This window comes from Mus caroli, chromosome 11 (genome assembly GCF_900094665.2).
Source record: "Mus caroli chromosome 11, CAROLI_EIJ_v1.1, whole genome shotgun sequence".
Classification (NCBI taxonomy): Eukaryota; Metazoa; Chordata; class Mammalia; order Rodentia; family Muridae; genus Mus; species Mus caroli.
In genome coordinates this window covers 94266735-94287261 of record NC_034580.1, presented here as the reverse complement: position 1 = coordinate 94287261, position 20527 = coordinate 94266735, and the positions used below count along the sequence as shown (strand labels likewise).

Below are 20527 nucleotides of genomic sequence, written 5' to 3'. Positions count from 1 at the left end.
GAAAGAAAGAAAGAAAGAAAGAAAGAAAGAAAGAAAGAAAGAAAGAGAAAGGAAGGAAGGAAGGAAGGAAGGAAGGAAAAAGGAAGAAAGGAAGAAAGGGAAAAAGAGAAAAAGAGAAAAAGAGAAAAAGAGAAAAAGATGGAAGCCAAGAATGGCAAATACACTCCTATAATTCTGGCACTTGAAAAATGGAGGCAAGACAACCGGGACTTCAAAGCTAGCCTGACCTATGTGAGAAAAAAAAAGTCAATTCCAGCACTCAGGAGGCAGAGGCAGGTGGAGCTCTGTGTGTTTGAGACTAGTCTGGGCTATGTAGTGAATTCTGGGACAGCCAGAGCTACAGAGTGAGATCCTGTCTCAAAAAAGAGGGACAGATCCCCTGGAACTGGAATATTGGATGGTTGAGAGCCACCAGGTAGGTGCTGGGGATTGAACCTGGGTCCTCTATAAGAGCAACAAGTGCTCTAATCATGGAGCCATCTTGTCCAGCCTGTATTTTCATTCATTTTTCAGGCATAGCAATTACTGCTCAGAATTACAAATTCTAGATAAAATATAGATTCAAACAATAGATAAAAGAAATCACTGTAGAGTTCTTTATTGTATTATTTTATGTATATGACTGTTTTGCCTGTATGAATACGCACCATTTTCATGCCTGGTGCCCTCAGAGGCCAGAAAGGGGCATTGGGTCCCCTGGAACTTAAGTTACAGAAAGTTGTGAACCATGACATGGGTGCTGGGAAGCGAACCCAGGTGCTCTGTAAAAGCAGCAGGAGCTCTTAAGGGCTGAGCCAGATGAAGGTGGTCTTTGGGATGGGCGGAACTAAAGGATGCTTTAGACTTACAGTGCTATGTGGTTCAGGAGAAGCCATCAGGCACTGGTTGGTTCTTCAGTATTTTCGGTTTGTTTTTTTTTTTTTTTCAATGAAGGGCCACGCCTGGTTCCATGACATTTAAAAAGCTTCCCTAAGTCAGGTTGCTGAAACCTCACCTACCCCTGGGTGCAGAGTATGCCTAGTGTTGAATGTAGCCAATCTTATCTAAATGGAAAGCCAAGAAATGCACTGCAACGATTGAACAAAGTCATTGTTGCTATTATCTGAATGAACTGTGTGGACAGTCAAGGAATAAGGCACGGACTGGTGTCCTTGGTGGGAGGGCGCTAATTCTCTTGCAATTGAAGTGACATGGTTTCCCCACTATGTGTGTGATACTTGACAGAGAAAATTTGAAAGGTGGAGGAGAACTTGATTTAATGAGCACCTTAACCCAAGCCTGCTTGCTCGCTCTTCCGCGCGCGCCTGAGATGGGAACATCTCATCCCTTCGTAGATCGGGTCGCCTTTCCCAGGTTTTCTTGATCTTAAAATGGGCACTTCAAAAAATAACAACTGCCCATCATCTTATCTTTAAAGGCAAGAGAAGAGAAACCGTAACAGGTCCTGTCAACCATTGATCAGAAGTTTAATATGCATTGAGACTTTAGAGTTTTAGTAAAACACCCAAACCCCTCGATATTCCTTAGTTCTCAAAAATATCAGAGTTTCTCTTTTCTCTTGAACGCCTTCATACATAACATGGTGAACCAGGAAAAGGAAAAAGACGATCGTTTCAGTGTTTTCATTCTTGATACAAAGAGGGCATCCCAGGAAAGATGTGCAGACATCACGTTTATGAGGGATCTAGCGGTTCTAGTTGCCTGTGTGTGTGGACACTGTGCGTGTGGACACTGTGTGTGTGTGTGTGTGTATGTGGACACTGTGTGTCTGTGTGTGTGTGTGTGTGGACACTGTGTGTGTGTGTGTGTGTAGACACTGTGTGTGTGGACACTGTGTATGTATGTGTGTGTGTATGTAGACACTGTGTGTGTGGACACTGTGTGTGTATGTGTGTGTGTGTGGACACTGTGTGTGTGTGTGGACACTGTGTGTGTGTGTGTGGACACTGTGTGTGTGTGTGTGTGTGTGTGTGTGTGTGGACACTGTGTGTGTGGACACTGTGTGTGTGTGTGTGGACACTGTGTGTGTGTGTGTGGACACTGTGTGTGTGTGGACAAGACACCTACGGAACCTGCGTCTCCCGGTTTGCTTTTCCTCCATCAGGCTTCTAAATCCTATTAACAGCTGTCAAAACCTGGTAAACTATTTAGGTGCTTTCACAATTTGTTTAATTGGATAGTTAGGAAATGGCATGCTAGAAAATCCCCCCGCCTTTCTTTTAGCCTGGCTGAACATCTGTAGCATTAGGGCCTCATTATCTCTGAATTGGCATAGCAAGTCGGCGCATCATTAAAATGCCACATTAAGATGATTAAGCGTCTTTGTTATCCAGTTGACTTTTGCATGTGCTGAGGGTTTCATGGTTACGACCCTCCATCCTTGTAAAACACTTGAACAACATCATCCCGTTTTTTTTTTTTTTTTTTTCTTCCCGGTCTAACAGACTCTGTGTTGTTTTGTCCCTTCTGGCCACATTGCTGGCAAACTGACGGCCATTCTTTCACCCCTGGCCTTCTTGTTGCACTTTGAGATCTCGTGGTCCAGAGTGGAAATTCAGCACCTCCTATTAATACTCGGATGCTCCTTCAAGCAACGTGCCACCCGAGGAACCCAAGTTGCCTGTTCTGTGTGTCTTTGATGGGGTCTGCTCTCCAGCCGAGCATTTTATGTGCCTGTAAAAACAAACGGAGGCACAGTTGGCTGAGGCTGCTATGGCCCCTGAAGGATTTAGGGCCTGGATCCTTTCCAGGACCCATTGTTTTTGCAGTGTCTCAGGTGAAACCAAAAATGTCTACTCCAGGAGCTCGAGCCTTTCAAGTGATAAGCACCACCCCAGGAAGTGAAACCATGTGCGTCTGCCCCAGTGAGCCAAACCTTTGTTCTCCTCAGCCTACAAAATTCTCTCTAGGGGGTGTGTGTGTTAGTGTGCGCCATCCTCCTAAGCGGCCTCCAGAACACAGACAGCGATGGGAACAATTGTCCCCCAGAGCAGCTCCTTCAGAAAGTTTAGTTTAATCTAATTTCCTATGGGTTAGATTCAATTTAAACATCTTTTCCTCCCTCTGGGAATGTAGAGCAATTACTTTTATCAGCAATTTGTGGTTTGCTATGTTCTTTTCTCCCCAAGTTCAATTACACGAAATTTACTTAGGAAGCCTTTAATATTTTTTTTATTATGAAATAGATCATACACACAAAAAGGCAGATTATAATTAAACTTACAGTTTAAAGAACATGAATAAAGTGAGCACCGAGAGACCCATCACCCGACTTAAATAAATCTTGCTAGTGCCTAAGCAGTGCTGTTTGAAGAGTCAATTCAGGTTGTCTGAGAAACCTGATCTAATTATAATAAGGTTAGAATTTACAAAACCAAGTGCGAGATTGCCCACATTGCAAACAGTTCACTCACTAGACGAAAGACTTCAGACTTTGGTTGGGAACGTAACTCAGTACCTAAAGCACCTCCTGCCTAGTTGTACCAAGCCCTCAATCCCTAGCATCCACCGGGTTGGCTCTCCAGCACCTAGTGTACACCTGCTACAGTAGCGCTTGCCTTTAAACCTTCCTCACGTGATAGAGGCCCTTCTCCCCAAATTAGTAGATCAAGGTGAGACTCCGAAAATATCCAGGTTTTGTTTTATTTTATGAAATAGGGAGGTGAGGGGCACACAGGCTATAGTGTGTCATGTGAGCTCAGAGGACAATTTGTAAGGGTCAGATGTCCCCTTCCACTGAGGGTCCCAGGAGTCAAACTCAGACCATGAAGCTTGCATAGCAAATGCGTTTACCCGCCGAGCTGTCTCATTGGTCCCACAATTTCTGTTTTAAAAAACATGCAATCATGCCAGGCCATGGTGGCGCATGCCTTTAATCCCAGCACTGGGGAAGCAGAGGCAGGTAGAGCTCTGTAAGTTCGAGGCCAGCCTGGTTTAGAAAGAGAGTTCCAGGACAGCCAGGGCTACACAGAGTAAGCATGTCTTGGAAAACAAACAAAACACAAACAAGCAAACAGGGGCAGCCCCTGGTCTTCTGGGGTCTTTTTGTTTTGTTATTGTTTTTCCTGTGTTTGCTTGTTTGGGTTTTGGTTCAAGGTCTCACTATGTAGCCCGAGTTGGTCTTGAGTTCCCCGTCCTCCTGTCGCCACCTTCAGAGTACGGGGATTACTGATCCGTAGCACCATTCCTGGCTAGTTTGATTGTTGTTATTATTTGGGTTTTAGTGTTTTTAAGAGGGAATTTGGGGACTGGAGGGATGTTCAGTGGTTAAGAATGGACTGCCTTTCCAGAAAACCTAGGTTTGAGTCCCAGGACCCGCTTAATGTCTCGTAACTGTTCGTAACTCCGGCTTCAGGAGATCTGATACCCTCTTCTGGCCTCTACAGGTATCAGACATGCAAGTAATACACAGATAGATGTGCATATAAAACACCCATATGTGTGATATAAGATAATTAGTCTTTTATTTTGTTGTTGTTGTTGTTGTTGTTGTTGAGACAGGGTTTCTATAGCCACGGTTTATGCTGGAACTCACTATGTAGACCAGACTGGCCTCCTACTCACAGAAATCTACTTGCCTCTACCTCCCAAGGGCTGAAATTAAAGGCATTTTCTACCATACCCAGTTACAAGATAGAATAATTTTCAAAAAATTAAAAGCGAGTATTTTTTTTTTACTTGATTTTGTTGTTGTTGCTTGACACGCAGTCTTGTTATATTGCCCACAGTATTCTCAAGCCCATGAGCTCCTGTGGTCCTTCTGCCTTAGCCTCCTGAGCATCTGGGACACCAGGTACATAGTTAAACCCAGCTCCTCAACTCATTAAAAGGAAAAAAATGTGTATGTGTGTGCGTGTGAGTACAGGTACCCAGAGAGGTCAGAAAGGAGTATTGGATACCCTGTGGCTGGAATTACAGATGGTTGTGAGTTGCCTAGTGTGGGCACTGGAGACAGAACTAAAATCTTCAGCAAGAGCCATGTGTGCTTTGATCCCTGCTACCCTTTTCTAGGGCAGCCCACCTCTGCTCTAGGTAGATACTGGCAAAGCAGTGTCATAGAGAATACATAGAGTTACAGAGAGAGAGAGAGACAGAGACAGAGACACAGAGAGAGAGGGAGAGAGGGGAGGGGGAGGGGGAGAGGGAGAGAGACTACTAGCCCAGGGCTGTGGCTTCAGCCCTCAGCTAGCTTAACTTAACAGCTGTAGGGAATAAGAGAGAGAGTTTATAAGCAGCCTAGAGGAAGAAAGAATGGGCTGTTTCCCAGCTGAGAGAATCCAGGAAGACAGAGAGGGGGAATTGGCGTTTTGCTTTAGGCTTGTGGCAGTGTTGGGGAAGACTGTGTAGTCAGTGGAAGTAATGTGAACAAACCAAGGACACTTAGATGTTTAGCTGGATGAGGAGATTTCAGGACTAAGAGCCAGCATCCCAAGGATAAGCTTGGCCCGGATCTCAAAAAGCCCTTTTAGTTTTGTTCCTGCATTTTGACTTTATTTTGTTGGCAGTGGAGACTATTCCAGAGTTTTGGCAGCGTCGTGACATGAGCCACACTTTAGTTTTAACACAAACCACAGTACACAGGATGAGCTGGAATGGTCCATAGCATGAAGGCTCCGGATGGGAGGAGAGGACACGGGGCCGGGGAGTGATGGGTGTAGGAGGTGGTGGGTGAGCATCCTTGAATGTGTGACCCAAACAAGAAGAACAGAAGGTGACTGCAGGGCTCACAGCCTGAGTAACTAATGGGGAAGAAATACTTTGACTTGAGAGGATTTGAAAATAGGATAGCAGAGGAGGGAAGGAAGGGTCGCATCTGGAACTGTATACATCTGGGGACTGATCACATAAAGCCTTGGTGGGAGCTTTAAAAATGGTTGGGATTGCCCTAGAGAAGTATTCAAGGGGGGGGACACAGAGGGTTAGCCTCAGAACTTAGGAGGTAAGTGTGGACAAATGAGTAAATTGTCCCAGGGGACAGAGTTGATTGCAGATGCCAGATTCCAGGGAATTTTGGGGGGCTAGAGGCAGTTAAGTGTAAATGCAACTAGAAAGCTGTGAGGACAGAGGATGAGCTTAGGCTCCTTGGGGTGTGATGCTTACCTAGATAGATGCCGCTTCTCAAGAGCTGCTCACCTCGTTTTTTGAGACAGCGCACATCTCTCACTGAGCATACTTGTCAGCGTTTCCTTGGGGCATTAGTAGATTGCCTGTGTTTCTTTGGCTCCAAGAAATCTTCCTCCCAGCGTATGGAATGAATCTCTTCACTGGGAGTCCAGTGGCTCTCCTGGTTTGGGTTCAGTGGCCCATTTTGGAGGCTGAGGGCCCAGTGGTCTCTCAGGAATCCCATCTGTACCTTTGTGTCTCTCGGTTTTTGAGTCTGCACCTCTATTTGCCTTTCCAGGATAAACCATAAAGTTGCTGAACCCCAGTAAGTTTATTAGTTAAATTGCACGGTAGCCCCAATGATCCTGGAGCTCTTTTCTGCTGCCCCTTTCAGTCCACTGGTCTTTGGTTTTCAGTAGAAGACGTTTTTCCGTTGAGGTTCTTTTCAACGCCTACATGCAAACTGAAGTGCACTCAAGCTTTGGTGGAATGTCACCCACAGCTGGAACAGCAGAGGCAAAGGGGGGGGGGGGCACCAGCCTTGAGTTCACTCTTCTCTTAAATGGTGAAAAAGAAAAACAACACTCAAGGAAACAGATTCCATAGGAAAGCAGGCAAGATCCAGGAAGAAAGAAACAGAGAAACAAAGAAAGAAACAAAGAAAGCTAGTTAATCTCTTTCCCTGTAAGACACAGAAATCAATTCCTATCTAAGCAAGATGCATCAGGAGGCAACGTGGCCCATGCTGAGTTTACTTCAGCCACCCACCCATAGCTGCAGTCAAGGGGTTGTGAACCACGACCTGTGACAAGCAGTGAAGCAGTGTGGTCCTGACGATGGTGGTTAGGCCTTGTCTTGCTCTATTAAGCAAACACAGTTAATATAGATGAAAGGAAACCCTGATAGAAGTGAAAATTGAAACCAGGGTGGAAGGCACAAGCCCCGTGCAGCTGCCGTGGCACTTCCTTCTCTGCTAGCAGGATCAACACTTCTGATATGTTTTGGAAGGGATGTAGTTTTTAAAAATATCGTGGTTTTTTTTTTCACAGTGTTTTGGGTTTTTACAGCTACCCCAGTGAGAGAGGGGTGTGGAATAGAGATGTTAAACAGATGTGGGAGGATGGGGTCCAACCCAACCACCTGGTAGTTTAAGTTTAGCACTGTTTATTTATTTATTTATTTATTTTTACATGTATGAATGTTTTGACTGATAGTATGTTGGTAACCACTTGTGTTCCTATGGAAGTTAAAAAAAAAAAAAAAAGGGGACTTCAGATCCCTTGGAACTGGTGATAGGGGTGGTGGTGAGCTACCAAGTGCATGCTGGGAACCAAACCCAGGTCCTCTGCAAGAGCAGCCAGTCCTCATAACTGCTGATCCATCTCCCCAGACCCAGCATAGCCCATGCCAGGAACTGGCTGTGTAAAATTAGGAAAATGACTGACTCGTGTCTGCTTCCATATTTCCTGTCTGAGAAGGAAAGGGGCGGGTGGGGGGGGTGGGGTTGGATTAGCCAACCTCTAAATTCTCTTTTGCTCTAAATTCCATTGATTTGTGTTTCTTCGTGGAAAAGTAAGCCTTCCAATGTTTAAACACTCAGTGCTTGAAAGAATAAGCACCTACATAGCAAACTTTGCATATGAACATGTCTTACATGTTGGTCTCATGAGGCAAGTTTTTAGAGGGTTTTTTGAGAGGGTTAATATATAAACTTGCCTTCTCCATTTCTTCTGTTGTTTGGCTTTATTTTGGGGGACAGGACCTCATCCTGTAGCCCACACTGGCCAAAAACTCACTGTATAGACCAAGCTGGCCTCATACTCAGAGATCTACCTGCCTCCTTGGCCTCCAGAGTGCTTGCACTATAGGTGCGAGCCACCATGTCCAGCCAGCCTTCTGTGTGCCTTACATCCTTCCAGTCGGCAAAGTGTTTGCCGCGCACACACACATGAAAACCTCAGTTGAATCTCCAGCACCCAAATAAAGCAGCAGGTGTGATGGCAGGTGCTTGTAACCCCAGCACTGAGGAGGTGGAGACAAGAGGCTCCCTGGTGCTCGCTGGCTGGCCAGCCAGCTTGGCCTGATCACTGAACCTCAGGTCCCAGTGAGAGGTGGGCACTGTCTCAAAAACCAAGGTGAACAGCTCTTGAGGAGCGACATCTGAGTTGACTTACACACACACACACACACACACACACACACACACACACACACACAAGGGTTGTAGCAGGATAGAAGAGAGCACCAGGAAGTGGAATGCTGCTTCCGTTCTGTGTTCTGTTCCCCCTGACTGTTTCCACCTGCAAAAAAGAATGCTCAGCACAACAGCCCTTTAAAGAGCAGTGTTTAGTAGTCATCCAGCTTACTTAGGTCAGGTCAGTCCCTCCTCTCAAGTCTAGTCCTATAATTAGTCTTGAGTTTAGTCTTATCTCTTCCCCTGATGGGGTTGCACTCAGCTCATCCAGATCAATAGAAGTGTTTCCTTGGCTTGGATTAAAGCGTTACTTCCCTGTCTGTCTCAACACTGTTGGCCCCACCAGATTTCCTCTGCTTTCAATGCTGCTTCCAAGGCAGAGAGATAAGAGAATCTTCCCACCGTTCCCACAGAAGCAAAGCAGCAAAGCCCAGCTTCAACTCAGAAAAAACAGTTTCAAATCCATGGGCTGGAGAGACGGCTCAGTGGTTAAAGAGCACTGGTTGCTCTTCCAGAGGTCCTGAGTTCAAATCCCAGCAACCACATGGTGGCTCACAACCATCTGTAATGGAAACTGATACCCTATTGTAAGGTGTCTGAAGACAGCGACAGTGTACTCATACATAAAATAAATGAATATTTTTTTTAAAAAAATCCTCAGCTCTCGATATTCACGGTCTGCACGAAGACCTTTGTGACATCAAAATGAGAGGTTCATCTTGAAACCAAAGACCATGTCCCATTGTCTTTTTAACTGCAGCCACCAATAAAAGGTCTGAGAACCTTTCTTCTCTCCAAGGACTAGGGACATTTTGTTCAGAATGTTTGTGTCATGGTCTCTGTGTGTGGTCACACCTAAAACTTGTCTCTAATCTTCTGGGCAGCCTAGGACTCTGCCATTTTTTGTGTGTGTGTTGGGAGGGGGTATGTGTGTGTTAGGATGTGTGTGCGTACACACATGTGTGTTCATTTGTGCATATGTGTGTGCTTGTGTGTGCATGTGCATATATGAATGCATACGTGTGTGTGCATGTGTATACATGTGTGTGCTTTTGTAAGTGTGTACATGTGCGTGTGCTGCTCTAATTGTGGTTCCGAATTCAAACAGTGAATGGTCTCCCTCACAGCATTCTCTTGTTTTGATTGTATACAACATCCCGTGAGCTTCCTCTGTCCTTAATTGTCAGTTGTGGGTCTCTTTTCTGAGCCGCTTCACAGCTTCAAATACAGTCATTGTTCATTGTTCATTTCTTGCTCTTCTGTCCCCTGCAGAAGATTCGATGAAAGTGAAAGATGAATACAGCGACAGAGATGAGAACATTATGAAGCCGGAGCCCATGGGAGATGCAGAAGAGAATGAAATGCCTTACAGCTATGCAAGAGAATACAGCGACTATGAAAGCATTAAGCTGGAGAGACATGTGCCCTACGACAGCAGCAGACCAACCAGCGGGAAGATGAACTGCGATGTGTGCGGATTATCCTGCATTAGCTTCAACGTCTTGATGGTTCATAAGCGAAGCCATACCGGTAAACAGTCTCCTCTGTCCATTCTCAGAACAGTCCATTCTCTTCATGCAGCCCTGTGAGGAGTGAAGTGGCAGAATGGGGGTCTCTCTTTGGACTCCTCCATTGCTGTCTGCTATAATGTTGGTGCCTCTCTTTGCGTTGCCAATTTACCCAGTGGCTCCTGTTTGTGCTTCGCTATGCGTTTGGCAAACACAGTGCAAATACTGTGGCTAAAGAGAGACAAGCAAAGGCCTGGTGTAATGTCTCACACCTGTAAACCCAGTGTGCGGGAGGCAGAGGCAGACAGATCTCTGAGTTTGAGGCCAGTCTAGTCTACATAGTGAGTTTCAGGACAGCCAGGGCTACATTGTAAGACTCTGGAAAGACAGAAAGACAGAGAGAGTCAGAGAGAGAAGCAGGGAGAAAGAGACAGAGACAGAGAGAGACAGAGAGAGATAGACACTCAGAGAGACAGAGAGAGGGAGACAGAGAGATATGGAGTCAGAGAGATAGAGAGAAACAGAGAGACAGGGAGAGGCATAGGGGCACACAGAGAGATAGAGACAGGGAGAGACAGGTCCTCTTACTGTGGATAAAAGGATATGAGTTTTATCGTCAGTCTTAAAGACATCTTGGTCTTAAAGACATCTTCATTTGGTAAGCAAGGCTCCATAGGAAGGCCTGTGAACAAGTCAACACCAAGTCAATAGACTCCCTATGATGAAGAGACTCTGCACAGGCAGACTGGTGCCTTGATACCTCGTTACATCGTGCATCTAAGCATGCCTCAGTGGCTCAGTCCCAGTACTCAGGAGGCTGCAGCAGGAGGACCATCATGATGAGTCCCATGCCACCCTGGGCTACAGAGGAAAACCCTGTCCAAAATCCCAGCACCAGCACAGGAGGCAGAGGCAGGCAGATTTCTGTGAGTTTGGGACTAACCTGGTCTATGAGTGAGTTTCAAGCCAGGGCTACAAAGTGAGGCGCAGTCTCAAAAATAAGAAAATGAAGTCTTGACTCGGTGAGTCTTTTTTTGCAAAGGCAACTGCATTCAGATGCCAAGAAATGGAGAAACCTCTAGAAAGCTCCTGAGGCAGCTCTCGTGTTCCTGACTCAAGCACAAGGTGACAGCTAGAATGGCTGGTCTGAGTGGGGGCGTTCGTTCTTCACGGAGGAAACTCCCACAAGTCTCTTCACCTGGAAAAAAACGCAGTTCCCAAGCCATCTGTGTCACTGTGGGGAGAGGTTGCCCAGAGATGGGCCTTTACCCCTAGGCCTCTAATCTGTGCGGCCGCCTTCCCACTTACCTTGTGATCAGCGATCTCTTTTTTCCTCCTTTCTGAAGGTGAACGCCCGTTCCAGTGTAATCAGTGCGGGGCATCTTTTACTCAGAAAGGTAACCTCCTGCGCCACATTAAACTGCACACGGGGGAAAAACCTTTTAAGTGTCACCTCTGCAACTACGCATGCCAAAGGAGAGATGCGCTCACGGGACACCTTAGGACACATTCCGGTAAGTGAGGACATGGACATCCCATACCTAGTTGAGTGTGGAGGCCCTCCATCTGTCACCTCCCCCCCCCACCACCCCCAAGGGTTGCATCAGCACGGTCCTCTAGGGCTAATGCACTTCCATTAAGGCATTAATTGCTCTCCGTCTGCCTCACTGGAAACCGTTCCCCCAGCAGCCTTGTGTCTGGAGAGCAGCCGCAATCAAACAAATTACCACGCCTTTGTGATTTTTTTTTTGGGGGGGGGGTGAGAAAAATTGTGTCCATCAGTATTTTTATGGTAAACTAATTGTTAAGGGGTTGTTTTCTTAATTTGCATACACGCACACACACATTTTCCAGTTTTCCATTCAGAAACTACGCATGCAAACTAGGTACAGCTTGTAAATTATTGTAAAATATAAACAGGGGTGGGGCAGGAACGCTGAAGCGATGACGCAGTGGTTAGAAGCCCAGATTGCTCTTCCAGAGGACCAGGATTCCATGTTGACATCCATATCTGTTGCCTTATAGCCAACTTCAGCTCCAGCTCCAGCTCCAACAGCTCTGGTCACCACAAATGCTTGTTCTCACGTGTCTATACACCACATAATTATAAATTTAAAAAAGAAAAGAAAAACTGTGACTCAGATATAAATTATTATTTGAAGTTCATTTTGGTTGTTCTGGGCTAAATTTTTTTCTTCATATTGTTTTAGTTTTTGAGCTAGGAGCCCTGCGTTGTAGTCCTGGTTGGATTGAAACTCACTATGTAGACCAGGCTAGCCTCAGTGTCATAGCTATCTTCCTTCCTTACCTTCGGGGTGCTATAATCGCAAGCGTGCACCACCCTACCCAGCTTCTGGCTAAATTTCCTAACCCCAACTTCCCCCTTCCCGGCCTGCTTATTTGTAAGCTCTAAGAGCAGCCTCAAGAATTCTTAAAAAGCCACACACTGCCTTGATCTTGTCACTCCTTGTTTTGAACAAGCAAGATGACACGTTTTTTTTTAACATTGAGAATTTCCCTCTTAGAAAAATAAGGCTAGTCTTATTTTCAAAATCGGGACCTCATGTTCTTGATGTTATCTGTCGGCATTTTAATTTGAGAGAGAAAGAGGTTTGTTTTTATGTCAGACCATGTTACTGCTTTGACTAAACCCCGGCCCCATCTCAAAGCTACTCCCAATTCAGAAGAAGATTAAACAAGCCAACCTCAGCAAAACCCACGACAGATCATATGTGGCAAAGAGGGGTTCTCTCTCTCTCTCCCTCCCTCCTTCCCTCCCTCCCTCTCCCTCTCATTTTAGCTCATTTGCCAGTGTAACAAATCAGCAATGGGCATGATGAGACAACAAGAAAACAAAAATAAGATTTATCTCCTATTGCCCTCTTTCAAGCATAAACCCAGTAGATGTTTTGAGACAGACTCCAGAGCACCCAAGTTATGCAGGAATGAACATTTTTAGCCATTGCAAACCTGTACTTTATTTTGATTTAGGACGTCATAAGGATCCTTTAAGAGTGCTTTTACTCCCAAAGCAAGAGGAATTAGAAAATAAAACATTTCGTGACAGAGCCGGGTGACTCAGTGGTAGCATCTTGGCCTAGTACACACAAGGCTCTGGGCTTGCTCCCTCATATACCAGAAACAAAAGGGGGGGGACCCATTTCAGTCTCTAAAACAATGACAATTTTTTTTTAGGTTATGTTTTATCAATAGACAAAAAAACAAAACAAAACAAAACCTTGAAAGAGAGCTGAAAGTGTTGCTTTCCCATGGATAAACTGATGGGAAAACTTCTGATTTGCTTTAGAAAATTAGTTGAAGTCGTTTTTGTAATTTGTTCTTTCATTTGTTTGTTTCTTTGTTCTAAGACAGGGTCTCACTTTGTAGACCAGGCTGGCCCGGAACCCACAGAGATCTGCCTGCCTCTGCCTCCCAGGTGCTAAGATTAAAGGGTTGTGCCATTATGTCTGGCTATTGCAATTAATTCTCAATTCTATTATTAAAAATATTCCTTGTTAATCAGTCATGGTTTACCCATGCTTGTTTGAGGCCACTTGATAAGAATGGCCTGCACACCCCAAAATGTGGGTGTCTGATTTGTCTCTAGCCTGATCCCAATGCCCACAAACCTCCTAGTTCCTTACTTAAAGTAGATAGTTGTCACAACACAGGAAGGATGCCTTCCCATCCCCATCAATTTTATGGGAATGGGTATTTTCCCTGTACACTTGTGCCCAAGGAGGTCAGAAAGGGCATCAGATTCCCCTGGTCCTGGACTTACTCTGGATGGTGATGAGCTGTCAGGTGTGTGCCGGGACTCAAACCCTGGTCCTCTCGAGAGCAACCAGCACTCTTGCCACCCCAACCACCCCAGTAGTAAGTACTCCTAACCGCCGAACCATTGTCCCAGGTCCCAAATAATGTACTTTGTTTTAGTTTTGGGACAGGGCCTCACTATGTAAACCAGGTTGACATCAAAATCACAAAGAGCCTCCTGTGTCTGCTGGGATTAAAGGCATTGTCACCACATCTGGCTGCATTGCATTTTGTACCAACTCCCCACCTTGAAGAACAAATGGCTATGGTTTCTCTATTTGTTGCCCTTCCTTCCTTCCTTCCTTCCTTCCTTCCTTCCTTCCTTCCTTCCTTCCTTCCCCCCTCTTCCTCTTCCTTCTCTTCCTCCTTTTATATTTAACTAAAGATCCCCTAGGACTAGGGTTATAGCTGATGTGAATCACCCCATATGGCTGCTGGAACCTAAGCCCAGACCTCTGGAAGAGCAGCCAGTGCTCTTAACTGCTGAGTCATCTCTCCAGCCTTCTGAACCTGTTTGTGTTAACCAAAAAGACATGAGATTTTACCTGAAGCCAAACACTAAACAAAACAGGGTTTGCCCACTCCAGATCCTTCTTTCTGCAAAAGACTGTCCTTTTTCAATATGTTGCTGTGATAGTGGACAGTAGCCTTAGTTCAGCTTAACAGAATGTAACAGCAACATAGACTTGGAGGCATGGGTCTGGCCAGGCCAGCATGTGTAGGGTCCCTGAGTACCCTGTGTCTTCCTTCTAGTGGAGAAGCCTTACAAGTGTGAGTTCTGCGGAAGAAGCTACAAGCAGAGAAGCTCCCTGGAGGAGCACAAGGAACGCTGCCGAGCTTTTCTTCAGAACCCTGACCTGGGGGACGCTGGTGAGTGGCACAGTGCTAGGTCGCTGGCCATGTCAGTGAACGTCTGTTCTTCTAGGTGGTGGAGACAGATTCTAGATGGAACAAATGAGCAAGGCAGAGAGATCGTGAGTGCTATGGAGAAAAACAGAGCATAGAGGGTATGGGTGAGCTTGGAAGCTGCCAACCATGCAACATGTCAGGGGACTTAAAGGCATGGCAGTGAGCCCCATAGGTCGCTTCTTCCCACCTGTTTCCCATCCCCCCATAGGGATGTAAAGCCAAAGGGGAGAAGGGAAGCCAGAGCTTATCAGGCCTTGTAGGCTATCGTAAAGGCCTTTGAGAGAAACGGAAAACCTTTGAACATGGACAGGTGATGTCACCGGACCACTCACTTGAAAGCCATCGTCTTACCTGTTTATGAAAGTAGGTTGTGCCGAGGACAAGGCGAGATAGATCTGGGGGAATCCAGTTAGGAGTCTGTGGCAGGAATTCACGCCAAGGGAAACTGTCTTGGCCCTGACCAGGTGATGGTGTTCCGATTCTGTAAACACATCTCAAAGGTAGAGCCAGGGCGGAGCCAGCAGGATTTCTTAATAGTGTTGGAATGGCGCAGAATCTGGCACAGGCTGGGGAGTGGTCAGTGAAGAACCAGTTAAAAGGTGCAAGGGCCCAAAGGTGATGTCCTTGTCTGCGCGTGTGACTTGCTGCGATGTCTGTGCTTGGCTTTAACAGGTTTCTTATTTTCTCCAGGGATTTGAACTGTCTGCCTCCTGATCGCAGGTTGAAAAGCTCTGCTTCTCCTCCACGTCCAGGGTGGCTTCATTTCCTTCTCTTCTTCTACTTGCATCAGCCTAAAGCTTGTCTTGTACGGCATCTCTGGCAGTCATCCTTCCTCCTATCCATTTGGCCTTCAACCCGACTCTTCAGTGTGGGGTGGGGACTTGGTTGTTTGGTTCTGAGAACCAAGTGCTTGTATAGCGGGAAGCAGTCCTCACGGGCATTGGTGTCTGACAGCTGTAACTGCACTGGGACGGTTTTGAGTGGCCTGAAGCAGGGTGATTACAGAGTGCGACCGAGCAGAATGGGGGAGTTGTGAAAAGCAGAGTGGAAATCCTGAGTGCTCTCCCTCGTGGAGTGGAAGGAGACGGAGCTTTAGTTAAAGCCTGGTTCCCGAGTCCAGCGCTGGGCCGCGGAAGCCTGTGGGTCTGTGCTCAACTCTACCTCTCATTCTGATGGCATCTTGGGTTTTATCAAGAACCCGCATTGACCGTCTTGGTTCTGGAGAGTGATGCTTGCTCTTTTAATAAAACAACTAAAGCTTGGCGTTCACCATCTTTGGCAGCATGCTTAGTAGTGAGTTTAGTGTTTGCCTAAAAAAGAAACATCTAATCCTGTGTTCTTCATTTAGACGTGGAAAAACAAAGACTTGTCAAAATCCATTGACTAACTGAAAAACCACTAGAACTTTAGCTTGCTTGTTTAGATTGTGTGTGTGTGTGAGTGCACTCAATTTGTGTGTACATGTGCATGCGTGCATGTGTCTAGCCGTATTTTTTGTTTTTAAAGTACAACTTAAGGTGCAGTCCATACCTATTTGTAGCTGAAAAAGAGTCCACGTACAAATTTACCACATTCTGCTTTTCTATTCATCGATTAATAGGTAGCTGATTTAGTTTCCATTTGGGGGAATAATAAGCTATATTTTTAGTGATTTTATATTATCTGGATAGCAAAAGAAATAAAACAACACATACTGAATAGATGTGTGTGTATACATGTGAGTGTATGTGCATGTGTATATATGTGTGAGTGTGTATGTATGTATTTATGTGTATGTGTGTATATGTGTGTGTGTCTGTATGTATAAATGTGTGTGTCTGTGTCTGTATGTATGAATGTGTGTGAGTGTGTGTGTATGAATGTGTGTGAGTGTGTGTGTGTGTGTGTGAGAGAGAGATGATTCTCCTGGAAACAGGAGGAGAACCAGCAAGTTTTCTTTGATAAACAATATATTTGAAGTGATTATTCCCCATGCCATTTTAGTGATTTGAAGTTTTAAAAGTTAACAAAAGAAGTATTTAGATCGTTCAGAAGTGCTGGACAGTTGGGAGTTGCTGAGCTGCAGACTAAGCTAATTCGTATTCATAGGGGTGTTCGATGGATGGGTGCAGCATAGTTTAAGTCTCAGCAAAAAGTAAAGGGTTAACCAAGTCAGCAAGTTTTAATTTGATTCTTTGGTTTGTTTTGGTTTGGGTTTTGAGATGCAGCCAGCCTCTCTGTGTAGCCCTGGCTGACCTTGTAGCCCTGGCTGGCCTTGGACCTGCAGAGATCCACCTGTTTGTGCTTTCTGGATACTGGGATTAACAGAGGTGTGCACCACCATGCCTGGCTTTGATTTTTTTTTTTTTTTTTAGGTTACATAATGGGTAAAGTCACAGTTTAATAAAGTATAAATACCACATGCCACAACTATATGACTGAGACTCTTCAGTCTTAAATAGTGTCCATACATTTTTTTTTCCTGAGATCCAAGTGTGAAGGCTTTCTGATCCAACCCAAGCCAACCCCTCATCGACACCATTGGTTTCCCATTTCTATTTCCTTCCTGTAACTAGGAGTCCGGTGTGAATACCATGTTCTATCCCAAGCCTGACCAATGCAGTAAAGTTTTTCTACTCTCTGCCTCCATCCTCTCTCCCTGCTGGGATTACAACCATGTACCACCATGCCCAGTCTGATGTGGCAAAAGAAGGCTTGGCTTTGTGTGGGCCACACAATCAAGCAGCTATATTTATCCCCAGTGCGGCACATCCTAAAGCTTTATCCCTCTGGTCCCTTTTAAAATACTATCCGAGGCAAAGCGCAGTGTGGCAACGGTGATACCCAGGATGCTGCAGTAGGGTGATTCTGATTTGGAGGGTAGGATAGCAAGACCCTGTCTCCAAAGAAAAAAAGCTGAGTAAGTTAAGTTGCGGTGAGAGATGAGCTGAGGACAAAGTCGCCTAAGCTGAAAGGCCTTCCTGGAAGGAGACAGGTGAAATGCCCTCAGAGTAAAGCGCAGCCTCTGAAAGAATACCAGCATGAAGTGACAGAACCTCCAGCTGTCCATTCTTTTATTCGGACACAGCCGGTGCAAGTCTAGATGTGCCACATCTCGTGTCAGAACTGTTTGCAAGGATGAGGAAAGCTAAACTCCTGTCCCTGAAGAACACACAGTCCACTGAGGCACTGCTCTAGTAAGGGAGACACGTGAGGTATTGCAAGTTCAGCCCAAGTCTGTGTAGATGCCGTGGGTGACATCATCACAGTCTTCTGGTCCTGCTGCCTAAAGGAGTCCAGGTGACCAGAGGAGCTATTGAGGACCATGAGTTTCCTCTCCGTGTCACCTTGGTCTTCCTGGGGTCCAAGTGGCTTCATTTCACATGAGTTAGACTTGTAGTCTCATTTTCTTGTGAGTAATCATGCATTCTGGCAATAAAAAAAACCTTTTTGTTTGCAGTGCCAAAACTCAAGCCAGGGCCTTGTGCATTCTAGACAAGCACTCTATCGCTGGTAATAACATCTATAAAGTAATTGGCTAAAACCTGGTGTGACAGCACACACCTTGGATCCAGCACTCGAGAGGCAAAGGCAGGAGGATCTCTGTGAGTTCAAAGCCTGTTTTGTCTACAGTGTAGACTCTGCACAGAGAGACCTTGTCAAAAAGAAAAACCCTAAAGTGACCAATTAATTATGTTTATTTGTGAGTTTAGGAGTTAACATTTCTCTTCTTTCTGCTTGTCTCAGTTGAGCTAATGCAAGCACAAGGGTTTCAGGATTTTTTTTTAAAGCAAGGTAACACACTTTTTCTTCTAAAAGTAAAGAAGTAAAATAAAATAAAATAAAATAACCAAGTCTGTTTCCCTAAGTCTTCACCTTACTTGCTCACAGGACAAGTTTCATGCACCTTTTTTTTTGTTTGAACCTGCCTTGTCTTTGATAGTGATCTGTTGTTAGACAATCTTGTTGCACAATGACTCCTCTTGTTCCCGTCCCTATTAGCTGCTGACCACACCGTAGAAGAGACAGGAAGCAGTGACTGGTTTAAGCTCCATTTAACACTTCGAGCCCTAAGGAAGGATTTTGCAAAAAGCAAAAGCAAAACACCACCACTTAGTCAAAGCTGCAATCGTCTTGAGATTTTTTTTTCTTTTAAATGCATTATGGAAACAATTAATAGCTAAGGCACATGCAGAGATGAAAGGCAGTGGGTCACTTCTGCGATTGTGATTTTCAATGACGCTTTATTATTTTTCCAATGTCTTTACAATCTGTTGCTAGTAAAAGTTGACATTACTTACCATGTAGTAGACACATGATGTGAAGGGACAGTGTCCCAGACCCGCCCCCGTGCCCACTCAGGCACCAAATATGCCAATGTCTACCATCCCGGATTCCCCACCCCCACCCTGACAACATTAAACGGCCAAATAGCACCTAGGAATGGATTTCCTATTTCCTCATCTAAACTCATATCTTCTTCCCTTGCCATCTTGCCAAACTTGTTTTCCTCCATTTACATTTCTGAGACATTTCTGTAGCAAGATAGCAAGTCTAGATAGTTGAGTCGGGAAGACCCGGAGCCAGAAGGCATTCTCTTTTGTCCTTTCATTAGAGTTCCTAAGCAATCGATGAGCGCAGAGGACACTGACATCTGACTTACTGTTTCAGAGGTGCTATTCAGTTCTTTTATTCATCAGCTCTCTGACAGGTTAGAAGTGGAAAGGTCTAGAAAAGAAAATAGGAGTGTCCTCTGTGTTGTTGCCATTAGCCTAGGTCCACTTGGCAGTTTGAAAACACTTGAGTCTGTGGAGATAATCTCAGCCCCTGAGGGGTTGTTCCCTGTGGTTGGGGGAGCTGGAATCAGAGTCAGTGAATGACAGATCTGGGGAGGGTGCAGGGAATGGGAATCTGCCTCTTGGTTTCTTGCAGGAGGTACCTCCCTCTAAGCAGAACTGTGAACTAGGAAAACAAAATTGGAATAGAAAGGGAAGCCTCGTGCTTCAGGTTATCTCTCTACCCGTGAACACTCCTGAATGTTAATTTCTTTTTTCTAATGTCAGCCATTTGGTCACTGATTGCTGTGTTGAGAGTTATCTGGAAATGACTGTTTGAGACCAGCTTGGTGGGTAACCAGGAATGAGAAAGGTGATGTTATCTCAGAAAGCTGCCATTTAGTGACATGCCCTAATTACAGTTATTTAGGTCAACGTGTCCACGCATCAGCATCCTCTCAAACGCAGAGGATGTTGATTGCGTGTGCCCACAAACCTGCTGATGCTGATGGTGACTTCGGTGCAGCATAAGCAGCGGCTCCTAAAAGATAAGTGGGAAGCCAAGGCACTGCGCTCGCTCAGGGTAGGTCCTAGGTCATGATGTGCCCAGGAAGGGAGCAACCACAAGGGACAGAACACGGTGGTAAGAAATGGGTCAAAAGGAAAAATTCCCTAAGTATTTTCAACGTCATTTCAATCTAGATCATTTCAATAAGAGCTACAAGAGTGATCCTCTCAATGGCACCCCTAGAGTACAGACATGGCTCCCCTGCTTCTAAGAGAAAGGAAGTGTAAAGAAATGATCCCTCTTACTGGGAAAGGACTTCAAATTCCAGTCTCTGCCTTTCATCTCTCTGCTCAAGGGGCTTTGGGTAGCACCACATCTGGCGGTGGTTTGTGTGAACGGAAATAATACGTGTGATCGTTTCCTCTTTGGTCATTTTAACCTGTCCCTGGACTGAACAAAATTTGACCCACTTCAATGGGTAGCAGGGTTCTGTCTACAAGTACCAGAGTCCAAAGACCTCACGGAGTCTGAACGCTGCCCACAGGATGCCCCTGGCCCTGAGCATGGTGTGTTCAATCATATAAACCCTGTTGACAGCTGGAGCAGAACTCAGGATGTTTTTTGACAAGAGCCAGGAGGTTTTTGTTTTGTTTTTTTTTTTTTTTTTTTTTTTTTTTTTTTTTGGAGACAGTTTTTTTTTTTTTACTGACTTTAAAAACCACACAAAGTTTTATAT

At 45.3% G+C, this 20527-nt stretch overlaps 1 protein-coding gene across 1 annotated transcript in view; it reads left to right on the top strand.

The window, feature by feature from the left end:
* Ikzf3 (IKAROS family zinc finger 3) overlaps positions 1-20527 on the top strand; it is an 82483-nt gene that overhangs the window by 46522 nt on the left and 15434 nt on the right. Inside the window, exons 4-6 of the mRNA XM_021176806.2 lie at positions 9569-9826; positions 11151-11318; positions 14374-14490. Coding sequence (XP_021032465.1) covers positions 9569-9826; positions 11151-11318; positions 14374-14490 — 543 coding nt within the window. The remainder of the gene's footprint in view (positions 1-9568; positions 9827-11150; positions 11319-14373; positions 14491-20527) is intronic.